Source organism: Coregonus lavaretus, assembly GCF_964263955.1.
Source record: "Coregonus lavaretus genome assembly, chromosome: 7".
Taxonomy (NCBI): Eukaryota; Metazoa; Chordata; class Actinopteri; order Salmoniformes; family Salmonidae; genus Coregonus; species Coregonus lavaretus.
The window spans coordinates 28,540,774-28,568,590 of record NC_139994.1 but is presented as its reverse complement, the minus strand read 5'-3'; the positions used below and the strand labels follow the sequence as shown (position 1 = coordinate 28,568,590).

The following is a 27,817-nucleotide window of genomic DNA, read 5'->3' as shown; positions in this document are numbered from 1 at the left end:
CATTAAAATGCAAATCAATTTATAACATTTTTGACATGCGTTTTTCTGGATTTTTTTGTTGTTATTCTGTCTCTCACTGTTCAAATAAACCTACCATTAAAATTATAGACTGATCATTTCTTTGTCAGTGGGCAAACTTACAAAATCAGCAGGGGATCAAATACTTTTTTCACTCACTGTATATACCCACACACACACACTGTATGTAACTTGTACCTTGTCACTGATTTTAAAAACTGTGCGCCGCTGCTAAATGAATATAGGGAAGAAGTGGAGGGTGCGTAGAGGTGCAAACAAAAAATTTGATAATTGAAAAGGTTCTGATGAAGGTTGAAACGTCAAGCTTTTAATAGTTGTTTAAACAGATACGTTTTTAATCTTTGCGCCTTTTCTTTTTCAATCATTTTGAAAAGTATTATCCAGACTGCTTTGGGTGGATGGAAGGAGCCATATTTCTGCTAGAGTCATGCAGTAACTGGAGAGATTTGTGGCTTCCGTTGATGCAATGTCTGATGCAAGAGAAAAGAGGGACTAAACCAAGCGTGTGCATGACTGCTTCTAGTGACAATGGAACTTGTAGTCACTAGCAATACACAAAGTACTGGTCCCCTTACAGTAATGAGTGAGCACATATCCTATATGGAACATCACTAAGTGCAGTGCTTATTAATATATCAGAAATGTACATTTTAGATTATATATAGTTGATATAGTAGTTGTTAGGAACCGCCATCCAAAGAGACGTTCCATAATAAAAGTCCCATCCTCAACACACAGAATACCATCTGCATCAACCAATGGAGAAATAATCTTGACTGACATGTATTATCAATGTGGGACTTTTACTGTGGCGGGTCCCTAAACTACAGCGCAGTACAAAATGAGTCAAATAGTCCCTTGTTGACACAAACACAGGTAAAGCCATTGTCACACAGACACTCTGGGAAGAGAGGCAGTCACAGGACACTACTAGCAGCAGGTTAGATTGCTCTTGTGCGCTCTAGGCACGCGCGTTGATGATGTCAACAAACTCGGGCTTGAGGGAGGCTCCGCCCACCAGGAAGCCATCCACATCGTTTTGGGAGCCCAGCTCTTTGCAGTTGGCCCCCGTCACGGAGCCTGGAGAAAGAGAGGGGAGGGACTTTGGTAAAAACACTCAAGCGTGTGTGTATATATATATATATACAGTGGGGAAAAAAAGTATTTAGTCAGCCACCAATTGTGCAAGTTCTCCCACTTAAAAAGATGAGAGAGGCCTGTAATTTTCATCATAGGTACACGTCAACTATGACAGACAAATTGAGAAAAAAACATCCAGAAAATCACATTGTAGGATTTTTAATGAATTTATTTGCAAATTATGGTGGAAAATAAGTATTTGGTCACCTACAAACAAGCAAGATTTCTGGCTCTCACAGACCTGTAACTTCTTCTTTAAGAGGCTCCTCTGTCCTCCACTCGTTACCTGTATTAATGGCACCTGTTTGAACTTGTTATCAGTATAAAAGACACCTGTCCACAACCTCAAACAGTCACACTCCAAACTCCACTATGGCCAAGACCAAAGAGTTGTCAAAGGACACCAGAAACAAAATTGTAGACCTGCACCAGGCTGGGAAGACTGGATCTGCAATAGGTAAGCAGCTTGGTTTGAAGAAATCAACTGTGGGAGCAATTATTAGGAAATGGAAGACATACAAGACCACTGATAATCTCCCTCGATCTGGGGCTCCACGCAAGATCTCACCCCGTGGGGTTAAAATGATCACATGAACGGTGAGCAAAATTCCCAGAACCACACGGGGGGACCTAGTGCATGACCTGCAGAGAGCTGGGACCAAAGTAACAAAGCCTACCATCAGTAACACACTACCACGCCAGGGACTCAAATCCTGCAGTGCCAGACGTGTCCCCCTGCTTAAGCCAGTACATGTCCAGGCCCGTCTGAAGTTTGCTAGAGTGCATTTGGATGATCCAGAAGAGGATTGGGAGAATGTCATATGGTCAGATGAAACCAAAATAGAACTTTTTGGTAAAAACTCAACTCGTCGTGTTTGGAGGACAAAGAATGCTGAGTTGCATCCAAAGAACACCATACCTACTGTGAAGCGTGGGGGTGGAAACATCATGCTTTGGGGCTGTTTTTCTGCAAAGGGACCAGGACGACTGATCCGTGTAAAGGAAAGAATGAATGGGGCCATGTATCGTGAGATTTTGAGTGAAAACCTCCTTCCATCAGCAAGGGCATTGAAGATTAAACGTGGCTGGGTCTTTCAGCATGACAATGATCCCAAACACACCGCCCGGGCAATGAAGGAGTGGCCATTTCAAGGTCCTGGAGTGGCCTAGCCAGTCTCCAGATCTCAACCCCATAGAAAATCTTTGGAGGGAGTTGAAAGTCTGTGTTGCCCAGCGACAGCCCCAAAACATCACTGCTCTAGAGGAGATCTGCATGGAGGAATGGGCCAAAATACCAGCAACAGTGTGTGAAAACCTTGTGAAGACTTACAGAAAACGTTTGACCTGTGTCATTGCCAACAAAGGGTATATAACAAAGTATTGAGAAACTTTTGTTATTGACCAAATACTTATTTTCCACCATAATTTGCATATAAATTCATTAAAAGTCCTACAATGTGATTTTCTGGATTTTTGTTTCTCATTTTGTCTGTCATAGTTGACGTGTACAGGCCTCTCTCATCTTTTTAAGTGGGAGAACTTGCACAATTGGTGGCTGACTAAATACTTTTTTTCCCCACTGTATATGCAAGAATTTCATCAAAGGTTTATAATATATCAAAGGTTTAGGAACACTAATTCATATTCTTCGAAGTTAACAGACACCAAAGTAATGTTATACATGCTCTAAGCTCCATTTGATGGTCAGTAAAATATTGATGTGTGTTTATTTGACCCCAAATCTATTCAGCCCAATATATATTTGTTTAGATTTCCATTAGAAAAAGTGGCTCTGGGGATTGTCTCTTTGCTATCAGCAGCCTGGGTTCAGTGTGTCCCCTACTGACCTCCGTAGATAATGCGGACGGAGTCAGCCACGGCCTCAGAGACGTTGGCCCTCATCCACTCCCTCAGCTTCTCATGCACCTCCTGGGCCTGGGGCGAGACGAGAGAAGTTCACACACGCGCACAAATGTATAGTAAATAGATGCATGCACACTTGGACTAGGTCTCTCTTGAAAAATAGATTTTCATCTCAACAAGACTAGCCTGGATAAATAAAGGTTAAAAGGTCCAATGCAGCCATTTTTATCTCAATATCAAATAATTTCTCCGTAACAATTAAGTACCTTACTGTGATTGTTTTTAATTAAAATGCAAAAAAATACACAAAATTAGCTTCTTAACAAAGAGCAATTTCTGCTAGGACTGTCTGGGAGACATCTGAGTGGGAGGGGAAAACTGAAAACGAGCTGTTATTGGCAGAGAGGTTTGGAACTCACTCTATTACCTAATTTACCACCTGGTGATGTCACCAGGAAGGCCAAAACTCCATCCCACCATAACAGGCTGAAATTTCAAACAGCTCTTACACTAAAAGGGCATTATTATAATTTTCACAAATCTATTCCAACCTCCATCTGAAAATATATATAAAACACAGGAAAATCACATTTCTGACTGCACCGGGCCTTCAAATAAATACAGGTAAAAGTCAGTAAATTAGAATATTTTGAAAAACTTGATTTATTTCAGTAATTGCATTCAAAAGGTGTAACTTGTACATTATATTTATTCATTGCACACAGACTGATGCATTCAAATGTTTATTTCATTTAATTTTGATGATTTGAAGTGGCAACAAATGAAAATCCAAAATTCCGTGTGTCACAAAATTTGAATATTGTGTAAGGGTTACATTTTGAAGACACCTGGTGCCACAAAATAATCAGCTGATTAACTCAAAACACCTGCAAAGGGCTTTAAATGGTCTCTCAGTCCAGTTCTGAAGCCTACACAAACATGGGGAAGACTTCAGATTTGACAGCTGTCCAAAAGGCAACCATCGACACATTGCACAAGGAGGGAAAGACACAAAAGGTTATTGCAGAAGAGGCTGGCTGTTCTCAGAGCTCTGTGTCCAAACACATTAATAGAGAGGCAAAGGGAAGGAAAAACTGTGGTCAGAAAAAGTGTACAAGCGATAGGGATCACCGCGCCCTAGTCAAGATTGTGAAAAAAAACCCATTCAAAAATGTGGGGGAGATTCACAAGGAGTGGACAGCTGCTGGAGTCAGGGCTTCAAGATCCACCACCAAGAGACGCTTGAAAGACATGGGTTTCAACTGCCGCATACCTCGTGTCAAGCCACTGTTGACCAAGAAACAGCGCGAAAAGCGTCTCACCTGGGCTAAGGAAAAAAAGAGCTGGACTGCTGCTGAGTGGTCTAAAGTCATGTTTTCTGACGAAAGCAAATTTTGCATTTCCTTTGGAAATCGAGGTCCCAGAGTCTGGAGGAAGACAGGAGAGGCACAGGATCCACGTTGCCTGAAGTCTAGTGTAAAGTTTCCACCATCAGTGATGGTTTGGGGTGCCATGTCATCTGCTGGTGTCGGTCCACTCTGTTTCCTGAGAACAAGGGTCAACGCAGCCGTCTACCAGCAAGTTTTAGAGCACTTCATGCTTCCTGCTGCTGACCTGCTCTATGGAGATGGAGATTTCAGGTTCCAACAGGACTTGGCGCCTGCACACAGCGCAAAATCTACCCGTGCCTGGTTTACGGACCATGGTATTTCTGTTCTAAATTGGCCAGCCAACTCCCCTGACCTTAGCCCCATAGAAAATATGTGGGGTATTGTGAAAAGGAAGATGCAGAATGCCAGACCCAACAACGCAGAAGAGTTGAAGGCCACTATCAGAGCAACCTGGGCTCTCATAACACCTGAGCAGTGCCAGAAACTCATCGACTCCATGCCACGCCGCATTAATGCAGTAATTGAGGCAAAAGGAGCTCCAACCAAGTATTGAGTATTGTACATGCTCATATTTTTCATTTTCATACTTTTCAGTTGGCCAACATTTCTAAAAAATCCCTTTTTTGTATTAGCCTTAAGTAATATTCTAATTTTGTGACACACGGAATTTTGGATTTTCATTTGTTGCCACTTCAAATCATCAAAATTAAATGAAATAAACATTTGAATGCATCAGTCTGTGTGCAATGAATAAATATAATGTACAAGTTACACCTTTTGAATGCAATTACTGAAATAAATCAAGTTTTTCAAAATATTCTAATTTACTGACTTTTACCTGTATATACCAAAAATAAAAAAAATAAAAAATACACTCTTGCAGCAGAAACAAACTAGTGCTTAATATAACCACATTTAGCACAAACCACTAAGCTATTTCTTCTAACGACACAGAAAAACAAAACAATGGAACTATCGTTGAAGATTTACTTAACATACAGTGAGCAACAAAACTATTGGTAGAGACATGTTGTTGTTTTGGCTCTGTACTCCAGGACTTTGGATTTCAAATTATACAATAATTATGAGGTTAAAGTGCAGACTGTCAGCTTTAATTTGAGGGTATTTTCATCCATATCGGGTGAACCGTTTAGAAATTATTGCACTTTTTGTACATAGCCCCTCCCCCCCATTTTAGAGGACCAAAAGTATTGGGACAAATTCAGTGTATTAAAGTAGTCAAATGTTAAGTATTTGGTCCCATATCCATAGCATGCAATGACTAAATTAAGCTTGTGACTCTACACGTGTTGGATGCATTTGCTGTTTGTTTCGGTTGTGTTTCAGATTATTTGGTGCCCAATAGAAATGAATGGTAAATAATGTATTGTGTCATTTTGGAGTCACTTTTAGTGAGAATAGAATGTTTCTAAACACTTCTACATTAAATGTGGATTCAACCATGATTACGGATAGTCCTGAATGAATCTTGAATAATGATGAGTGAGAAGGTTACAGATGCACAAATACCATACCCCCCCAGAAATGTTAACCTCCCCTGTTATTGTAATGGTGAGAGGTTAGCATGTCTTGGAGGTATGATATTTGTGCGTCTAACTTTCTCACTCATCATTATTCACGATTTTAAAAAATCCCCACTGCTCCAGAGTCCAATGGCGGCGAGCTTTACACCACTACAGCTGACGCTTAGCATTGCGCATGGTGAGATTGTATGGCTGTGTGCTCGATTTTATACACCTGTCAGCAATGGGTGTGGCTGAAATAGCCGAATCAACTAATTTGAAGGGGTGTCCACCAGTGGAGGCTGCTGAGGGGAGGACGGCTCATAATAATGGCTCGAATGAAGTCAATGTAGTGGTATCAATCACATGGAAACCACGTCTGATGTGTTTGAAGGGGCTTGAAAACTATTACAGACTACAAAGGGAAGCACAGCCGCGAGCTGCCCAGTGACACAAGCCTACCAGACGAGCTAAACCACTTCTATGCTCGCTTCGAGGCAAGCAACACTGAAGCATGCATGAGAGCACCAGCTGTTCTGGATGACTATGTGATCACGCTCTCCGTAGCCGATGTGAGTAAGACTTTTAAGCAGGTCAACATTCACAAGGCCGCAGGGCCAGACGGATTACCAGGACGTGTACTCCGAGCATGTGCTGACCAACTGGCAAGTGCCTTCACTGACATTTTCAACATGTCCCTGACTGAGTCTGTAATACCAACATGTTTCAAGCAGACCACCATAGTCCCCATGCCCAAGGACTCTAAGATAACCTGCCTAAATGACTACCGACCCGTAGCACTGACGTCTGTAGCCATGAAGTGCTTTGAAAGGCTGGTCATGGCTCACATCAACAGCATTTTCCCAGAAACCCTAGACCCACTCCAATTTGCATACCGCCCCAACAGATCCACAGATGATGCAATCTCTATTGCACTCCACACTGCCCTTTCCCACCTGGACAAGAGGAACACCTACGTGAGAATGCTATTCATTGACTACAGCTCAGCATTCAACACCATAGTGCCCTCTAAGCTCATCACTAAGCTAAGGATCCTGGGACTAAACACCTCTCTCTGCAACTGGATCTTGGACTTCCTGACGTGCCGCCCCCAGGTGGTAAGGGTAGGTAACAACACATCTGCCACACTGATCCTCAACACGGGGGCCCCTCAGGGGTGCGTGCTCAGTCCCCTCCTGTACTCTCTGTTCACCCATGACTGTATGGCCAGGCACGACTCCAACACCATCATTAAGTTTGCCGACAACACAACAGTGGTAGGCCTGATCACCGACAACGATGAGACAGCCTATAGGGAGGAGGTCAGAGACCTGGCCGTGTGGTGCCAGGACAACAACCTCTCCCTCAACGTGACCAAGACAAAGGAGATGATTGTGGACTACAGGAAAAAAAAGAGGACTGAGCACGCCCCCATTCTCATCGACGGGGCTGTAGTGGAACAGGTTGAGAGCTTCAAGTTCCCTGGTGTCCACATCACCAACGAACTATCATGGTCCAAACACACCAAGACAGTCGTGAAGAGGGCACGACAAAGCCTATTCCCCCTCAGGAGACTGAAAAGATTTGGCATGGGTCCTCAGATCCTCAAAAAATTATACAGCTGCACCATCGAGAGCATCCTGACTGGTTGCATCACCGCCTGGTATGGCAACTGCTTGGCCTCCAACCGCAAGGCACTACAGAGGGTAGTGCGTACGGCCCAGTACATCACTGGGGCCAAGCTTCCTGCCATCCAGGACCTCTATACCAGGCGGTGTCAGAGGAAGGCCCTCAAAATTGTCAAAGACTCCAGCCACCCTAGTCATAGACTGTTCTCCCTGCTACCGCACGGCAAGCGGTACCGGAGTGCCAAGTCTAGGTCCAAAAGACTTCTCAACAGCTTCTACCCCCAAGCCATAAGACTCCTGAACAGCTAATCATGGCTACCCGGACTATTTGCACTGCCCCCCCACCCCATTCTTTTTACGCTGCTGCTACTCTGTTAATTATTTATGCATAGTCACTTTAACTCTACCCACATGTACATATTACTTCAACTATCTCAACTAGCCGGTGCCCCCGCACATTGACTCTGCACCGGTACCCCCCTGCATATATAGCCTCCCTACTGTTATTTTACTTTACTTCTGCTCTTTTTTTCTCAACACTGTTTTTGTTGTTGTTTTATTTTTTTTGTTAAAAATAAATGCACTGTTGGTTAAGGGCTGTAAGTAAGCATTTCACTGTAATGTCTGCACCTGTTGTATTCGGCGCATGTGACCAATACAATTTGATTTGATTTGATTTGATACCATTCCATTGACTCCATTCCAGCCATTATTATGAGCTGTCCTCTGCTCAGCAGCCTCCACTGGTGTCTACATACTTTTGGCCATGTAGTGTACATCCAACAAGTTTCTAGAGTCACAAGCTTGATGCAATCATTGTGTGCTAGGAATATGGGACAAAATACTAAACAATTCTGACTCATTTAATACACATAAGTGAATTTGTCCCAATAGTTTTGATGTACAGACAACTGGGTAACTCTTTCTAACTTTTCAATGCATTTAATTAAGAGAACCAATATCCATTTCTCACAGATCTGCTTGTAACTATTAAAAAACAGTTGTTGTAGGTAACTAAGTAAATATTGTTATGAAATGGTGATGTTATGAAATGGTGATGAGTCGTACCTGTTCGGGTGAGGCCGTCTTGCCAGTACCGATGGCCCACACAGGCTCGTAAGCCAGCACCACTTTACTCCAGTCCTTCACGTTGTCTACAACACAACAACTTTTTATCAAGATAATGGACGGCACTGTATGTAGATAATGATAAGGTATATTTGGCCTACCACTAATTGCCTTAAAATGTATAATACAACATGTGGTAGGTAGACCAATGGAATAGACCCCAGAGTTAGTTTTTTAGGTCTCAGGCAAGACCACCGTTTAGTGAACTACTTCCAACCCCTTTGACTACCTCCTGAATAAGGTACATAAAAGTCCAAGGCAACATCCAGGGCCTTTGAGGCTAACATTTTCAGAGCAAGTGTGATGTTGTTAATGTTTGTTGAAATGTATGTAAATGTTAAGTTGTCTATTGTTTTTGTCTATGTATGTTTTTGTTTGTCCCCAAAAAAATATTACAAAAAATAGTAACATTTTCAACTTATAAACCAAAATAATGTTTAAAATATTTTGGAAGGAGTGCAACAGAGCAGGTAGAAGTGGGTATATTGGGTAGAAGATATACAATTAAGATTTCATGGACATTTTTATTCAGTAGAGAAAACAATGGGTCTATACGTTTACACTTTTGTCATTTAGCAGACGCTCTTATTCAAAGCGACCTACAGTAGTGAGTGCATACTTTTACATACTTTTTCCTACTGGTCACCTGTGGGAATCGAACCCACAACCCTAGTGTTGCAAGGGTTCAACGCGTGCATGATGAGAAAGCTTTAGATGAGCAGACTAATACATTCCTGTGACACACAGCAGACATGGGGTTTGAACCCAGCTGTTACCTGCGATGACCTGGGTCTGGGTGTACACCACCTCCTCGGTGGTTCCAGCCTCTCTCTCCTCCAGCTTCTCTCCGATGCAGGCGATCACCCCCAGGCCACTCTCCAGGGCATGGGCCACCTTCTGACCAATCAGCTCGTCGCTCTCCCCGAACACGTGGCGCCTCTCCGAGTGGCCCAGAATCACCCACTCCACGCCACAGTCCTTGATCATCACAGGGCTGAGGAAGAGAGAAAGAAAGAGGGAGGGATTATCAATACATCCACTAAATAGTAGATTTAATTGAAAATAGAAATAGGGAGATTCCACTCCAGCGCAAGCAGAAAATATTTTTAGTATGTCAGATTGTTCTGGCAATTCTCACATAGAAACTTCATTGGGAGGAAGGATGTTTAAAATCCTTTTTACATTTGTATCACAAACTTCCAGATTGGGCTCTCTGCTAATTCTGAAGGTATGAGTCCCCCCAACTCAGTGAATGGGAAAATGGATTCAAAGGGAACTCCCTCTGCTGGTGATTTGCTGAATGTGCAATCCTAAAGGAGGGCTGTGATCAGTGTTTTCCACAAGTACCTGGATAGCCAGCCAAATAGAAATGTAGCCGGCCAGGCCTCCCCGGCCACAACCTATATTTCGGTGGCCTCTGGTACATTTATAATGCCTTGATTCCATCCGGAATACACAGCAAAATTATGAATACTTTATCAAATGTACCTCCCAGATTGTAAAAATGTGTTGTGGTATTAAGTGTAGAACGACATTACTTTACAATTTAAATGACTGAAAATGTATGAAGAATTCAGTGTATTGTTAGTTGTTTTGGATATCGTCTAGTTCTAGGCCTATACTGAGTGTACAAAACATTATGAACAAATGATGTCAAATCCACTTCAATCAGTGTAGATGAAGGGGACAGGTTAAATAATGATTTTTAAGCCTTGAGACAATTGAGACATTGACTGTGTTTGTGCCATTCAGAGGGTGAATGGGCAAGACAAAATATTTAAGTGCTTTTGAACGGGGCACCGGTTTGTGTCAAGAACTGCAACACTGCTGGGTTTTTCAAGTTCAACAGTGTATATCAAGAATGGTCCACCACCAAAGGACATCCGGTCAACATCCCTGTGGAACGCTTTCAACACCTTATAGAGTTCAAGCCCCGACAAATTGATGCTGTTCTGAGGGCAAAAAGGGGAGACTCAACATTAGAAAGGTCTTCTTAATGTTTTGTACACTCAGTGTATATGATCAGGACTATTTTCTAAGTAAAATAACATTAAACCTTTAACATTTAACCGGTCTTCTCATAGCCCACATCATCTTGAAAAATAAGTGAAAGGTGACTGTTATATGAAACAGTCCAAATAAAATAAATGAATGTGCCAGAAAACAATAAAAGGCTAAGTGGATTTTGACTCATCGTTACCACATGGGACATGAAAATTCAGGGCTCTACGCTGACATATTTTACAAGGAGCACATTTAGCAGCACACAAAGACATGTAGGAGTATAATGAAAAATTTGAGAAAGAGTTATGATAAGAAATTACTAAAAGTTAACTTGGATTGTTCCATGCTCAATAAAAGTACAATGTACACGCAAATATTTTAGTCACTTGGGTGCAATAGTGTGCAACCGCAGCCCGCAATTTGGGGCAGGAATGCCCCCCCTCGAGCATCCCATTGGTTCCTTCAAGCCTGCTGTGTACTGGAGAAAACCGTGCCTGACAGGGGGCAAAGGACACTGTCTACCGGCCGCCCCCGCCTACCGCTTGCACAGCAGGCGGGAGGCTGGGGCGACACCGTGTGCTAGCTTGCTAGCTAGCACACAGTGTCGCCCCCGGCCTCCCGCCTGCTGTGTACCGGACTAGCTGGTTAAGCTAGCACACAGTGTCCTTCGCTCCCGCCTGCCAAACACCTGCCCTCGCCGTCGTTAAGAACTGGGGAAAACAGTTCAGAGAGCCCACTACTGAAATTTGACGTGTTTGAAGAGTATTGTTAAACAATATGTCTATAAATAAAATCAAAAAGGGTTGTTTTGAGATATTGATATATTTAATGTGGAATAAATTCATGTGATAATGTGTATTTCAGAAACTAGACATGCTCCATATTTGAGAACACTATAAAGAATACGACGACACCAAGATGTCTGTATCATGTACAGTTCACAGATCATAGGGACTTACAGGAAGCATAGGTCTAAAAAGGGCTTCAAATTGCCAATTTCATCATGGTTTTCTCAGAAATGGTTTGTGATACAAATGTAAAAAGCATGTTAAACATCCATTTTCCCAATTATGTTTCTAAATGAGAATTTCCAGAAAAATCGGAGCTCCCAAAAATATTTTACGCTCCCGCTGGCGCCAATAAGGAGGCCATCTTGAACACGTTTTTTCACAGATTCCGTCTCAAGGTGGAAGACGTGTCGTCATATGCTAGAGTGGAGCCTTACCTGATCTCGCCAGTGAAGGCCCCCTTGGCGACTTTGTAGCAGTTCTGTGCGGCCACGCCGATCCTGGCATCCAGGTTAGAGCGGGCAAAGTCAAGGTAGACAGTGGGAGCACCACACACCACCTCTGTGTGATTGTGTAAGAGAGAGGGAGGTGGAGAGGGAGAGAAAAAGGAGAGAGAGAGAGGAGACAAAAGAGAGGGAGACAATAGGAGGAGTTAAGGCGTCCGCATGCTTCCCATCCGAAACAGTTCGGAATAGTTTGTGCATATATTATGCGGACATTTAGGTCTTCGGCAAGGGTTATTTATGTTGTTCGTGCACACTACATTTTTTCCTCGAGGCAAGCCGAAGTCAGCAGCCGAAGATTACACCCCTTCGTCAATGATTGGTCAACAGTAGGGATTCTTCAATGAAGTGTTTGTTGTCATTCAATGAGAGACGACTCGTTTTCATGCACATTTTTCGACTTGAGAAATACTGCACCAAACATCTTAGTAGGGCTGACGCCATTTAGTCGACCGGTCGATAGGCTGTTGGTCGGCCGATATTTTAGTAGAGCAGTGGCAAATATACCTCTGATCTGGTGGAAACGTCATAAAAAGGCCTACCGGATTACTTCACAAATAGCCTACAGCTGTGTGTCTGTCCGGAGTCTGTCCTGAGCTCACTGGCTTGGAAACTTTGAGGGCCAAGAATATTTTATACAATGTTGCAAGTTTTTCTGGCCAGACCCAAGTTAATAGTTGATACAATGTTTCAAGTTCCTTGCAAACAGGCCATGCATAGCCAATGTGATTTACAGGATAATTTTTTGTACATATTGGCAATAGGAATAGAAGTTACTTTTAGATTTGTATCATTTTCATTTAGATAGAATTTTGATTAGCCACATGACATTGATTTTGAGATATGAAGACTTGTGCATATGAAAATCATAACTGGCACACAGATCAGTAGAAATGGTACGATAACTTGGCACTACAAATGGTAAAGTTTTCCGACCACTGGTGTAGCCCATTACCGGTAACTTCAGGAGCATAATTGCAGAATCTGCGAAGGCCAGCAGCAGCGGGAGGAAGAGGGTCGGGAACAGGTTCATTTATTCTGGTTAGGCTATATTGATCTCTGGCTCCCTCTTTAGTAATTTGTGTGTCTTCATTGTTAATTGCAGCGCTTAAAGCATCAGGCAAAGTAGCCTACATATAGTTGATTTTATTGGTGGTCCTCTGTAGCTCAATTGGTAGAGCATGGCGCTTGTAACGCCAGGGTAGTGGGTTCGATCCCCGGGACCACCCATACGTAAATATGTATGCACACATGACTGTAAGTCGCTTTGGATAAAAGCGTCTGTTAAATGGCATATTATATTATTATTCAAATATAAAAGGTGTGTCTATATGGAAAAATACACTTTTTAAAATTTCAACCAATCAATTGGTCGACCAATATATATATATATATATATATATATATATATATATATATATATATATATATATATATATATATATATATATATATATATATATATATATATATATATATATATATATATTATTTTTATTTTATTTTCGTCGGGGACAGCCCTACATCTTAGTTAGATGTGTGTAAAATTGAGATACTAAGCTCTCCTCAGCAAAAACAATTATGACAGATTTCTTGAGTTATCTTAGATTAATTCTGGCTATTTTGAGAAAGTGTATACTGTCTACAGCGTCTCAAGATGGACACAGTACTATTGCCACTTTTTCAAGAAAAGGTATTTTAAGGGAGTATGCGAGCGCACTCATTCGGTTCGCGTAGCCGAATGCTGATGCCTTTAGGAGAACAGCAGAAGAACATCCTTGCAACTGCTGAGGTCAGTGGATGGTTGAAGGTTGGTCACATGGCTTCAAAGGTCGGAGTAAATGGAGGAACATGGACTGAAACATGGAGGGACTATCTGGACCTATCCTTTAAGAAATGCTCATTTTAGTTTTCTGTTGAATTTTTTTTTTTTTACGTTTTCCTTTGTGTCGTAATTCATAAAACTTCATCATTAACACATGAATCACAAACAAAACATGCAATCATTTATTTGCTACTTTGGGAATGGAGTACATGTGCTCAATGACTTAGATCCATGGCCTGCACTGTAGTGATGGGGGAGGGGGTGGAATCGTTACGGTTACATATCGCAATATTTTATCGATACTGACTCAAAGTATCGATTTGTACAACAAAAAAACAAACATGTTTTGCTAGGTAGCATTAGCTAGCGCTAGTCGGCTGTACCTGCGCCAAAATTCCGGTATATCGTGAGAATATGGTATCGTGAGTTCCCTGGCAATTCCCAGCCTTACCCTTATGACTGAAATTCCATTGCATTACATTAAGCCATTGGACGTCCCCTTTAGCCTTGAGAGGGGAATGGCCCGACGCTGCCCAAATGCTCTGTCTAAATGCAAATACGCCTCACACGTGATACAGTTTTGGAAACATTTGTAACTTTTATATATATATATATATATATATATATATATATATATATATATATATATATATATATATATATATATATATATATATATATATATATATATATATATATATATATATATATATATATATATATATACATATACACATACATACAGTGGGGAGAACAAGTATTTGATACACTGCCGATTTTGCAGGTTTTCCTACTTACAAAGCATGTAGAGGTCTGTAATTTTTATCATAGGTATACTTCAACTGTGAGAGACGGAATCTAAAACAAAAATCCAGAAAATCACATTGTATGATTTTTAAGTAATTAATTTGCATTTTATTGCATGACATAAGTATTTGATCACCTACCAACCAGTAAGAATTCCGGCTCTCACAGACCTGTTAGTTTTTCTTTAAGAAGCCCTCCTGTTCTCCACTCATTACCTGTATTAACGGCACCTGTTTGAACTCGTTACCTGTATAAAAGACACCTGTCCACACACTCAATCAAACAGACTCCAACCTCTCCACAATGGCCAAGACCAGAGAGCTGTGTAAGGACATCAGGGATAAAATTGTAGACCTGCACAAGGCTGGGATGGGCTACAGGACAATAGGCAAGCAGCTTGGTGAGAAGGCAACAACTGTTGGCGCAATTATTAGAAAATGGAAGAAGTTCAAGATGACGGTCAATCACCCTCGGTCTGGGGCTCCATGCAAGATCTCACCTCGTGGGGCATCAATGATCATGAGGAAGGTGAGGGATCAGCCCAGAACTACACGGCAGGACCTGGTCAATGACCTGAAGAGAGCTGGGACCACAGTCTCAAAGAAAACCATTAGTAACACACTACGCCGTCATGGATTAAAATCCTGATGCACGCAAGGTCCCCCTGCTCAAGCCAGCGCATGTCCAGGCCCGTCTGAAGTTTGCCAATGACCATCTGGATGATCCAGAGGAGGAATGGGAGAAGGTAATGTGGTCTGATGAGACAAAAATAGAGCTTTTTGGTCTAAACTCCACTCGCCGTGTTTGGAGGAAGAAGAAGGATGAGTACAACCCCAAGAACACCATCCCAACCGTGAAGCATGGAGGTGGAAACATCATTCTTTGGGGATGCTTTTCTGCAAAGGGGACAGGACGACTGCACCGTATTGAGGGGAGGATGGATGGGGCCATGTATCGCGACATCTTGGCCAACAACCTCCTTCCCTCAGTAAAGGCATTGAAGATGGGTCGTGGATGGGTCTTCCAGCATGACAACGACCCGAAACACACAGCCAGGGCAACTAAGGAGTGGCTCCGTAAGAAGAATCTCAAGGTCCTGGAGTGGCCTAGCCAGTCTCCAGACCTGAACCCAATAGAAAATCTTTGGAGGGAGCTGAAAGTCCGTATTGCCCAGCGACAGCCCCGAAACCTGAAGGATCTGGAGAAGGTCTGTATGGAGGAGTGGGCCAAAATCCCTGCTGCAGTGTGTGCAAACCTGGTCAAGACCTACAGGAAACGTATGATCTCTGTAATTGCAAACAAAGGTTTCTGTACCAAATATTAAGTTATGCTTTTCTGATGTATCAAATACTTATGTCATGCAATAAAATGCAAATGAATTACTTAAAAATCATACAATGTGATTTTCTGGATTTTTACATGCTTTGTAAGTAGGAAAACCTGCAAAATCGGCAGTGTATCAAATACTTGTTCTCCCCACTGTATCTACTGCACATATTTGAGAACATGAATTCTCAGTTCTATTTAAGGTCTTGTTCTCCCCACTGTATATGTATGTATATATATATATATATATATATATATATAGATAGATTGAACAAAAATATAAACGCAACATGTAAAGTTTTGGTCCCATGTTTCATTAGCTTAAATAAAATATCCCCGAAATTTTCCATAGGCACAAAAAGCGTATTCTTTCAGATTGTGCACTCATTTGTTTACATCCCTGTTAGTGAGCATTTCTCCTTTGCCAAGATAATCCATTCACATGACACGTGTGGCATATCAAGAAGCTGATTAAACAGCATGATCATTACACAGGTGCACCTTGTGTTGGGGAAAATAAAAGGCCACTCTTAAATGTGCAGTTTTGTCACACAACACAATGCCACAGATGTCTAAATTTTGTGGGAGCACCTATTGGCATGCTGACTCCAGGAATGTCCACCAGAACTGTTGCCAGAGAATTGAATGTTAATTTCTCTACCATATCGTTTTGGAGAATTTGGCAGTACGTCCAACCGACTGCACAACCGCAAACCACGTGTAACCACGCCAGCCCAAGACCTCCACATCTGGCTTCTTCACCTGCGGGATCTTCTGAGACCAGCCACCCGGACAACTGATGAAACTGAGGAATATTTGTCTGTTTTTCCCTTTTGTGGGGAAAAACTCATTCTGATTGGCTGGGCCTAGCTTCCCAGTGGGTGGGCCTGGCTCCCAAGTGGGTGGACCTATGCCCTCCCAGGCCCACCCATGGCTGCACCCCTGCCCAGTCATGTGAAATCCATAGATTAGGGCCTAATGAATGTATTTCAATTTACTGATTTCCTTATATGAACTGTAACTCAGTAAAATCGTTGAAATTGTTGCGTTTATATTTTTTTGTTCAGTATACAAAAGATTAGGAAAGTTGTACCCAGCTGTTTTTGAGAAACACATGCGATCCAGCCGGAAATGTGGAATGGAATAGCCTAATGAAAACACGAGCGCAAGGTGAGAGGATGTGTCTTAGCCAACAGTGTGTGAATCCAGCTGGGTGCACTTTGCTAAACTGAGCACAGTAAGTGTATATTTTGTATTTGAAATATTATTTCTCGCTTATATGAAAGTTAAGTTCCAAAGGTTTCCAAAACTATTGCTAGAGAGGATTAATAACGTTTTTAAAATGTTAAAACAGAGCGTCGGGATTGTAGTTTATTCATTAAGCTGTGGGCCATATGTTCAATTGAGAACTCAAGGGCTGGGTATACAAACCCCCCTTGGGTTCTCGAGAGCTATTCCCAGCTTTACTACACTGTGGGAAACCCTCATGGATGCTGTTACCCAACAAAGGGAACTTTACAGAGAGGTGACAGATGTGCACAGTGATAGCAAAGATTATAGAACTTACAGTACGTTTTAACTAGCACTTGTACTCTGCCCTTGTGTGAGTGCTAGCAAGGAAGCTAAATAGTGCTCTGTATTAACAGCCAATCCAGTAGGGGCTGGAAGTTATAGTGAGCTTTGATTGGTCCAGCGCACCGCAATGTCGCAGAGTATTTGCATAAAGCTCAGCTTTCCCAAAGATGATCTATTATATTGATAAGATAGTCAATGGAAATACATGTCCTCAAGTATGGAAGGCAGGCGGGAGGAGGTGAGATCAGGTGGGACCATTATAGCCAATGAGAGGGTAGATACTAGGCCTCCTGTAGCTCAGTTGGTAGAGCATGGCGCTTGCAACGCCAGGGTTGTGGGTTCAATTCACTCACTAACTGTGAGTCGCTCTGGATACGTGTGACTAACAGGCACAACTACGAAACAAAGTTGTTTTGAAAGATGCCGAAATGCCACGTATGTCCACTTATATCAGTGCAACCTAACCATTACGAAACTTCTATTCAATCAAATAAGCCTCACGTAGCAAATTAGCTATTACATTATTTATTGATCAAATTACTCACTTTGTGGCCTTATTTTCATGGACAGATTTTGGGCAGAGTAAACCCTCTCACTTCGCCTCTTACCCTCTGGCTTTGCCCAACTTTGGTCCCGCCCTGTTCACGTCGCCTAACAGTCCCCCGCCCACTTCGCTTCTCTTCTCTTCTCTTCTCTTCCATTGGAAATGAATGGCTTTCTGTAGTTTCTCCCACATAGTCTTCAGTTAAGAGGCACTGTAAGAGGGGATTGGCACATATCACATTAAATCAGATAGCCACTGTAGCTTCATCCTCATGTGGGTGCTAGCAAGCTAGGTAGTGCTAGGTATCAACAGCCAATCCAATAGGGGCTGGAAGCTATAGTGAGGTCAAAAGCGTCGCGATTTCGCAGAGTATTTGCATAAAGTTCAGCTTCACTCCATTGAAAATGAATGGGGCTCCGTTGTTTCATCGTCCTCAACATGTTATTTGTGGATATGCACTGTGAGGCTTCCCCTTTTATCTGTGGTAATAGCCTATCCCATAAGCACTGGCCCAGCATAAGGTTTGTTTGTAAGTGATAGTGGATTAAGACAGTGGGAAAGCTGACTCAGGACCTGTGTTTAGCCAGTCACTCCCAAGGCATTGCGGACAAGGCGGCTTATTATTGGGAATTTAATCCCCAGGTCTTATCAATGCACGCTGATGTTAAGGGAAACTATGCTCAGTCCAATGAGCATAGCTCTCATTAGGCTAACAGCCCCGGTCCGTGCTATCCAGAATCCTTGGGACGACCCTACCCCATTGAAGTTCAAATGTAAAATAGTTGAGGTAAGGATTAAATGTAGGGTTAGGTCATTTAGGGCAGGTGGGGCAAAGCCCCACATTTTTAGCCCCACAATTCTTTGCCTGTTTTGCATGTTATTTTGGCATTAATACGTGTCACATATCAGTTTGCAAACAATGTAAAAAAAATACAAAAAAATACATAATAAAGCCACATACAAACACAGCCTCTTTTTTGCTTTATTTAGTAAGGCAGCTCCAAAATGCAGGTGTTTCAGCCTAGCTCAGTGCTTTCTGTGGTGGTGGTGGGGCAGCCAGCGGAAAATACGGAGCGTAGGGGTTGGTAATGTTCTCTAGTTGCGACGTGATTGGCTCAGTGTTCTGTCACTCATGGGGGGACACTACGTCACCGCGAAGTCTAATGGTAGAGGTCGAAAATTCAAGCCCCTTGGGTGCTGCCATAGAGTTACATTAGAAGTGCCCATCCAAAAAGCCTCAAGGTCATTGGCCACAGATAAAATTATGTAAAATCACATTATATCTACAGTAACTTTGATTGGACTGATCATGTCAACATCATACTTTCAAAATCTTAGCTAGCAGTCATCATCATGAATCAAGTCGACAATCTACTGGCAAATCCTTTTTAATCCTTGTCATACGAAGAGAAATAATGAAGAGAAATTATAGATAAAACATATTGGTGCTCATCGGCCATTGGACATAAACATTACACAACAAGTTGGAAATCGCAAATTCAACAATGAGTGGTTTGGAAGGAATCCGTGGCTAACTGCAAACATTGCAAAGCAACCACTAGCCTGCTATTCAGTGGAGTGGCTGTATGGTCCCATGTCTGGGATTAAGGGTCTCTTTTCCAAGTTTAAAATGATAAACATTCAACATTGGCCATGCTGTCAATGAAGCATGATTTGTGCCGCACTGAAAACAACTGTTAACTCGGAACTGCGAAATCTGACTTCAGTGAGAGTTCAAGACAACTGGGAACTCGGGGAAAAATGAGCTCCGACTGGGAAAATACATTTTGAACGGTCATCCAACTCAGAATTGTAAATCCGGAACTCAGGACTCTTTCTAGAGCTACGACCTGAAGATCACTGACGTCATCATGATTCAACCTTGTTTTGTTTTTTTCAGAGTTCCCAGTTGTCTTGAAAGCAAAATAAATCCAGAGAATGCCAGACTTTGATGACAAAATGTGCCCACGATGGACCGCCGTGCCACCATCCTGTTCAAGTGAGCCTACTGTTCTGACTTGGTGGTGCACATGGAGCCTATAACCTGTTTTAGAGAAATGTAATCATCAAATATTTTAAGAGGTTTCATTGTCTGCTTAAATGCCCCCTTTATTTATCCTACGGTTCTGACTTGGTGTACAGGGAGAACGCTGTAAGAACGGCCCATGTTCTGAATTCTGTCGATGTACATTTCAAAAGTGCTGAACAAATAGTTATATTGACTACGTCCGTCCTAGCTCGCTCATTAATTGCCTCTTATCCGCTTGTCATCTCCTTATGCCATAGTTTGTACATCTCAATTTTCAGTTGAAGCCACATTTGTTTAAGCAAGTCAGCCATATCAGCTATGTTTTTTTTTAAGGCAGTAAATTAGGCTGAATGAACTGTTTCGCTATCAGACAAGGCTCCGCTGATAGCCAGGTGTAGCAGTGGTAAGGTGTTGAGACTGCTGTTGGGACAGCTTTATGTAGGCCCTAACAGTTTGTGGGCACCGTTTGTCACCGTTATAGTGCAATTAATGTATTGTTTAGTGTTGTGTAGTGGCTTTGCTGGCATGCATCCCACATATGTTTATTTTTTGCCCCACCAAGATTTACATGCTAAAAATCGCCACTGGTTAGGGTAAGGGTTAAGGTTAGGTCAAGGGTAGGGCCGTCCCAAGGATTCCGCATAACGGTCAAAAGATTACTTCAACGTCATGGTGTTGTTTTGTGTCGTTTGACGCAATCATCTGCATCATTCATCTGTTTAGTGCTAAAAACACCTTCACATTTACTAGTTTCATGTTAACATGAACATTGGTATCAATAAGAATGTAATGTCAACAACGTATTAGGGCACATTTAAGACTGAATATATTTTGAGAGACAAAAATCGAATGCCGGTTACCGGTTTCATCGTTGAGGCTCGCAGTGTTCAGGGTCGTTATAAGGTCGCCCAGGCTCTTCTTGTCACCGTTCATCTTCCAGTTTCCTCCTACGAAAAATGTTCTGGACGACATGATGGCTGAGCGGTAGACGATACCGGAAAAACGACGACACTAGGAGGTGATGTGCTCGCTACAAACAGTGGCCAAGCAGAAGCAGTCTTCTCCCCGTCTTCTTCTTCTTCTGCGGTGGGGTTTAACGGCGGTTGGCAACCAATATAATGTTGCATTACCGCCACCAACTGGACCGGAGAATAAATCCATTCTACTTTGTGATAGAAAAAAAAAAGCACCCTGCCAACTACTTTATCTACAATCATAAAAAAAAATACTATTCCACTGATTTAACCCTATCTAATCCTTCACCAGGCCCACGGCCTGGGAGGATGGGACACTACCTTTCTTCACTGCCTCAGCATACGACACCTTTTCCCCACAACTCTGACCCTGGGAACCTCAACCTGCCTCTCTCGCACCGGGTTGAACCGGACTATGGTCCATCACGTGACCGGGCGAAGCAAGTGAGGGAGGCGTGCCATGCTCAAATCAACAGGTAATCTGCATCCCCCGGTCATATTGTCAACAATGCAGCATGGTGTGAATCCTTCAGAAACAACAAAAATATATACAGTGGGGAGAACAAGTATTTGATACACTGCCGATATTGCAGGTTTTCCTACTTACAAAGCATGTAGAGGTCTGTAATTTTTATCATAGGTACACTTCAACTGTGAGAGACGGAATCTAAAACAAAAATCCAGAAAATCACATTGTATGATTTTTAAGTAATTAATTTGTATTTTATTGCATGACATAAGTATTTGATACATCAGAAATGCAGAACTTTATATTTGGTACAGAAACCTTTGTTTGCAATTACAGAGATCATACGTTTCCTGTAGGTCTTGACCAGGTTTGCACACACTGCAGCACGGATTTTGGCACACTCCTCCATACAGACCTTCTCCAGATCATTCAGGTTTCGGGGCTGTCGCTGGGCAATACGGACTTTCAGCTCCCTCCAAAGATTTTCTATTGGGTTCAGGTCTGGAGACTGGCTAGGCCACTCCAGGACCTTGAGATGCTTCTTACGGAGCTACTCCTTAGTCATGCTGGAAGACCCAGTCACGACCCATCTTCAATGCTCTTACTGAGGGAAGGAGGTTGTTGGTCAAGATCTCGCGATACATGGCCCCATCCATCCTCCACTCAATACGGTGCAGTCGTCCTGTCCCCTTTGCAGAAAAGCATCCCCAAAGAATTATGTTTCCACCTCCATGCTTCACGGTTGGGATGGTGTTCTTGGGGTTGTACTCATCCTTCTTCTTCCTCCAAACACGGTGAGTGGTTTAGACCAAAAAGCTATATTTTTGTCTCATCAGACCACATGACCTTCTCCCATTCCTCCTCTGGATCATCCAGATGGTCATTGGCAAACTTCAGATGGGCCTGGACATGTGCTGGCTTGAGCAGGGGGACCTTGCGTGTGCTGCAGGATTTTAATCCATGACGGCGTAGTGTGTTACTAATGGTTTTCTTTGAGACTGTGGTCCCAGCTCTCTTCAGGTCATTGACCAGGTCCTGTCGTGTAGTTCTGGGCTGATCCCTCACCTTCCTCATGATCATTAATGCCCCACGAGGTGAGATCTTGTATGGAGCCCCAGACCGAGGGTGATTGACCGTCATCTTGAACTTCTTCCATTTTCTAATAATTGCGCCAACAGTTGTTGCCTTCTCACCAAGCTGCTTGCCTATTGTCCTGTAGCCCATCCCAGCCTTGTGCAGGTCTACAATTTTATCCCTGATGTCCTTACACAGCTATCTGGTCTTGGCCATTGTAGAGAGGTTGGAGTCTGTTTGATTGAGTGTGTGGACAGGTGTCTTTTATACAGGTAACGAGTTCAAATAGGTGCAGCTAATACAGGTAATGAGTGGAGAACAGGAGGGCTTCTTAAAGAAAACTAACAGGTCTGTGAGAACCGGAATTCTTACTGGTTGGTAGGTGATCAAATACTTATGTCATGCAATAAAATGCAAATTAATTACTTAAAAATCATACAATGTCATTTTCTGGATTTTTGTTTTAGATTCCGTGTCTCACAGTTGAAGTGTACCTATGATAAAAATGACAGACCTCTACATACTTTGTAAGTAGGAAAACCTGCAAAATCGGCAGTGTATCAAAGACCACTGTAACTAAAACATTTAATAATGTCCTCCAGAAAGAGGTTTGTATATGAAATACAACTGTATACATTAGCCTGGCCAAACTTTTTTCTAAATGGTTGACTGTCAAAGCACAAATACACAGACATGATGTTAATGCAGAGTTATATGTTTATTAGAAAGGTTTTTCAACAAACATAGCATTTTTATAGAAAATGCAGTTGGGGAGGGAATATATTCGTATCTGATATGTAACTCCTCAATAACCTTTTCCCTGAAGTAGGATTCAGTAGTGCTGGACACTCAAAGTAGAGAGATAGACAAACTCGGATGTATGTGATTGAACGTGATTGAACTTGGTTTCATTTAGTTTTACATCATATATTTGCCTGGTGATAGGTGACGGCAGCCATTTTGGGGCAAAGTCAGAGGGTGCTGCTGGTTAGCATGTATCATTGTAGGCCCAAAATGGCAATAGCCAAATCTTGTGGCACACATACATTGGATGTGTGTGACCAAACGACACTGTACTCTGCACTCTAATAAATGACATAAATGTAAATAAATGTACATATCACCTTTCAGCTAATAAATGTGGGCTTTATACATCAAAGATCTCAAAACAATTCAAATAGATCTGTAATACTAAATCTTTATTTATGTTCATTATATTTCTGTATTTATTTCACGTTTTTATTGTCAGAAATCTATATGTGTAATTGTCACTCTCACCTTAGATACAAGTAGAGCATATTTTCTTCATTAATTCATTTATTATTTCAAATAATCCTATTTTTTGGTGTTTGTCATTGTCTCAATGTTGATAGTCTCAACAATAACTTTCAAACTCTCGTGTGTACGTGTAGTGGGGGTGCATCTTGTTCTGTTGTCAATGCCATTTATACAGTATGTTCTATGAAGTCCCATTCACCACCTCTCACATTGCATACATATATGACAAGGAGGGAGAGAGAGAAGGGAAGAAATTATGTGAACTGGTACAACAAACATCCTCCGCCTGATATCTCCCCAATCCCAAAATGAGCATCCTTATTTCTCAGGATTTCCCTTCTCCTCTCCTCCTCTAGCTCCATCCATCCCCCCTCTCCCTGTCTCCCCCTCTCTCTTTCCCAATGTCGCCTCTGGAGGATCAGCTCAGTTCCAGATCTTTAGGAAGCTATCCCAGGATCCTGTGCAGACACCCAATCCATCGTCTGGCACCCCAATGCAGCTCACTCTGTTGTCATGGCCAGACAGAACACCTGAGAGAGAGAGAGAGAGAGAGAGAGAGAGAGAGCAGAGAGAGAGAGAGAGAGAGAGAGAGATGAGAGAAGAAGAAGAAGAAGAAAGTCATCCACACTGATGCAAATGATGCAGTTCTAGTTTCTATTCCCTTTTTACCCATGTTTCTTTGATTGACTGCCTCTCATCCAGACTTCTTTGACTATATGTTTTCTCCCTTTTATTGCCTCTGTTTAAACCACCCACTTATTTACATTGACATTTTAGTCATTTAGCAGATGCTCCTATCCAGAGCGACTTACAGGAGCAATTAGGGTTACGTGCCTTGCTCAAGGGCACTTCGGCAGATTTTTCACTCATGCCATCTATCTCCTATTCTGCCTCCCTCTCTTTACATTGACTGTTCTCTCTGTGTTTGTCTCTGTCTCTACCCACTCCTTTTCACCCATCCCCTCAGTCCTCTCCCCTCTCTCTCACACATTTCTCTCACACTTTTACTCACCGACTTTCTCGGCCTTCAGAGAATCCCAGATGTTGCAGTTAAAGTTGTCGTAGCCAGCGAAGATGAGGCGCCCTGAGCTGGAGAGGGAGACTGACGTGACGCCAGCATTCAATGCAGCGTCCTGGTAGCCATTGACCTCCTGGTCAGCACGGAGGTCGTACATCTTGAGGGTGCAGTCATCGGAACCTGTGATAACTGCAGTGCCACTAGGGTAGAACTGGGGTATGAAGAAAAGAGGGGAAGGCCATTTCAGTATGTTTTGTTTTGTTTTGTTTTGTTTATTGAGCTTGAAGGTTAGTTTGCCCGGTGAGTTGACTGAGTTAGCAGAGTACAGATTTGGTGTTGTGAAGCTAAATTATGTTTAGATTTTGGATCGCACTCTGCTCCTGCTTGGCTTATATTGAAGTCAGGGGGTAGTCTCAACCGGAGCTTGAACCCAGAATCTTGTGACTGCAACCCAACACCTTGACAAGGTCGCTAGTTGTTGGGTTAAGGTCACTACAATATATATAGATAATTCAGAGTCATTCTGACCAGGAAAAACTCAGGGCTGTGTCTTATGTGCTCACCGCAATGGCGTTAATGTCACTTGTGTGGCCGATGAAGGTCTGCTTGCAGCCACCATCTCTTATGTCCCACAGCTTGGCGGTGGAGTCACAGGCCCCTGAGATGAAAGTGTTCTGGTCTGGAGACACGGCCAGGCACATACAGTCACCCACGTGGCTCTTGTAGATCACCTTCTGCTTTCCAGTCTCCAGATCCCACAGGCAACAAGTGGTGTCACCGGATGCAGTGAGGAGCTCAGTGTCGCTCAGGAAGCGGCTATGAGAAAGGTAGCCTGAGATGGAAGGAGAAAGATAGAGATGTTATCGTTTGTTCTTCTTATTTCCTACATATTTGTAGCTCATCCAATTTATGAACACGATTGTAATGAATTCTCTTGTAGTTGGTCACAGAGTTGACCATAACCCAGTTGGTCACGAGTTGACCATAACCCAGTTGGTCACGGAGTTGACCGTAACCCAGTTGGTATCGGAGTTGATGATAACTTGGGTGAAGCAGACAGTGTACTATGAAACCTACCTTCATGTGCATCCAGCTCCCTGAGGGTCTTTGGGCTGGCAGCCTTGATGTTGACGACGGTGCACATGTTATCCAGGCCTCCGCTGGCCACCAGATTGCCAGAAGGGGCCATGGAGCAACTCATTACCCAGGAGGACTTGAGGGGGATGGCATAAACCTGGAGGGCAGGGACAAGAATGCTTAACCACTCACTTTCTAGTTCGCTTTGTCTCAAGGTTAGAAGACTTAAGATACCAAACTAGCTGACTTTTATCATATAAATACATTCCTAGAGTGTGTAGTGTGTAGTCAAAGTCAAGACAATCTGAAAGAAAAGTGGTTACTGCTTCTACACATCGGTGGTTGAAGGAGGGATTTACTCCATGCATTTGCAAACCAAGTGGAAAACTCTCCATATAAATCCTATGCATTATTATGAAAACAGTTAGAGATGTGAAGATGATGACTGATTAGTGATCCCTCCTTACCTTATTGCCAGTGTAGGTGTCCCAAATAAGAAGCTTGCCATCCTGTGAGGCACTCACCATGTGCCTGTTGGAGAGAAAAATAAAGTTAAACAAGTGGTCAGTCAGTGTATCAAATTCTGTGTGAACAGGGTTTAGGCACGAGGTCCAGTATGAATCTGGCTTGATACTTGCTACAATGCAACATTTGAAACAATGAAGGCCTTTCAAAAGCTTTTTCATTGAACCCCATAACACCTGCATGTCATTGTGGACACATTACACAATGGGACTTTTCGATGTCAGAGTCCATTTGGTTTGAGTGGCGCATCAGACAACCCCTTGTATCAACCTTCTCTATCTTACTCAAGGTAGACCTTCTCTATGTTGTTCATTAGTCCCTATATCACACTGGCTAGTGGTAGTGACGGGGTGTCTATGGTGAGCTGGGCTGTCCCTGACGCTATTCCCATTCTCAGCTATCTGGACAAGAACGCCTTCTCACCTGTTATCAGCGGACCAGTGCAAGCCGTAGATTTTGGCCAAGTGGCCCTTCAGCGTCTTTCTGTTCTTCAGCTGGACACGGGGTGCAGCCGCCACACCAGATGCTACAGCGGCCATGGTGGTGTCATTGACCGCCTTGCGGGCTGCCTAGTGGTGGGAAGGGGATTTACAGGTAGGAGAGGAATAAGTTAAGTGAAGAGTCAAATATTTGTAGAAAAATAGGCATAAATTGTTTGGAATGTTCTCCATACTTCTGTTGTATTTTCATTTTTCAGGAACCAGACACTGCTTACAATGTCTTAGTATAACTTTAGCTCAATGTCAGTTTTGGTATGTGGAGGAAACGAAATGTATGCTATACGTTACCAACTCTGTAGGTACTGTACATTAATGATTGTGCATTATTGGTGCTATGATTCCTAGTTATTTATCCGATGATGAGATCTTTTTTGACTGGGGGTGATATTGAATATCACCCCCAGTCAAAAAATATCTCATCATCGGATAAATAACTAGGAATCATAGCACCAATAATGCACAATCATTAATGTACAGTACCTACAGATTGCCATGCTGTGATAGCAAGACTCACTTCAATCTGTGCCTTGAGACCATCAGCCTCCTTTTTCAACGTGTCCATTTCACCCATGGCAACGGTTGATAGGGGCTGTTACCGCTGGAGAAAAAAACTAGCAGACTAGAAGAAAGGGAGAAAGAGAAAATGAAATAATGTTTTCTGTTTAGAACTTATTTGATTGCATACATATTTATACAGATCAAGGCTTGGCAAAAATGCTGTCCTCATTGTAAAATGTATATAATGTAGAACTCAATAATATAATGAAGACCTTAAATAGAACTAAGAAT

The 27,817-nt window shown here is 42.5% G+C and overlaps 2 protein-coding genes across 2 annotated transcripts; both read right to left on the bottom strand.

Annotated features, from left to right (window-relative positions):
* Nucleotides 1-324: 324 nt before the first annotated feature.
* LOC311132793 (triosephosphate isomerase A) lies at nt 325-21,201 on the bottom strand. The gene is made up of 6 exons (XM_084166131.1): nt 20,974-21,201; nt 11,942-12,065; nt 9,489-9,706; nt 8,653-8,738; nt 3,027-3,114; nt 325-1,119 (listed from the first exon to the last, which is right to left on the bottom strand). Exons 1-6 carry the CDS (start codon nt 21,083-21,085, stop codon nt 1,001-1,003), a joined length of 747 nt encoding a protein of 248 aa, XP_084022257.1. The 5' UTR covers nt 21,086-21,201; the 3' UTR covers nt 325-1,000.
* Nucleotides 21,202-24,331: 3,130 nt separating this feature from the next.
* LOC311133024 (guanine nucleotide-binding protein G(I)/G(S)/G(T) subunit beta-3-like) lies at nt 24,332-27,599 on the bottom strand (the record flags this gene model as incomplete). Its single annotated transcript, XM_084166442.1, has 7 exons — nt 24,332-24,438; nt 24,921-25,137; nt 25,490-25,758; nt 26,004-26,160; nt 26,471-26,534; nt 26,952-27,097; nt 27,543-27,599. The coding sequence occupies 7 exons, from the start codon at nt 27,597-27,599 to the stop codon at nt 24,332-24,334; spliced, it is 1,017 nt and encodes a 338-aa protein (XP_084022568.1).
* Between the last annotated feature and the right edge of the window lie 218 nt (nt 27,600-27,817).

What these genes read in the sequence shown, in the direction of transcription:
- LOC311132793 (XM_084166131.1), bottom strand. Translation starts at nt 21,085, where the DNA reads ATGTCGTCCAGAACATTTTTCGTAGGAGGAAACTGGAAGATGAACGGT. An exon ending in CCAGACCCAGGTCATCGCAG is followed by an intron (nt 8,739 to 9,488) that starts GTAACAGCTGGG and finishes GTTGTGTTGTAG; the next exon opens with ACAACGTGAAGGACTGGAGT. An exon ending in CGTCCGCATTATCTACGGAG is followed by an intron (nt 1,120 to 3,026) that starts GTCAGTAGGGGA and finishes CTCTTTCTCCAG; the next exon opens with GCTCCGTGACGGGGGCCAAC.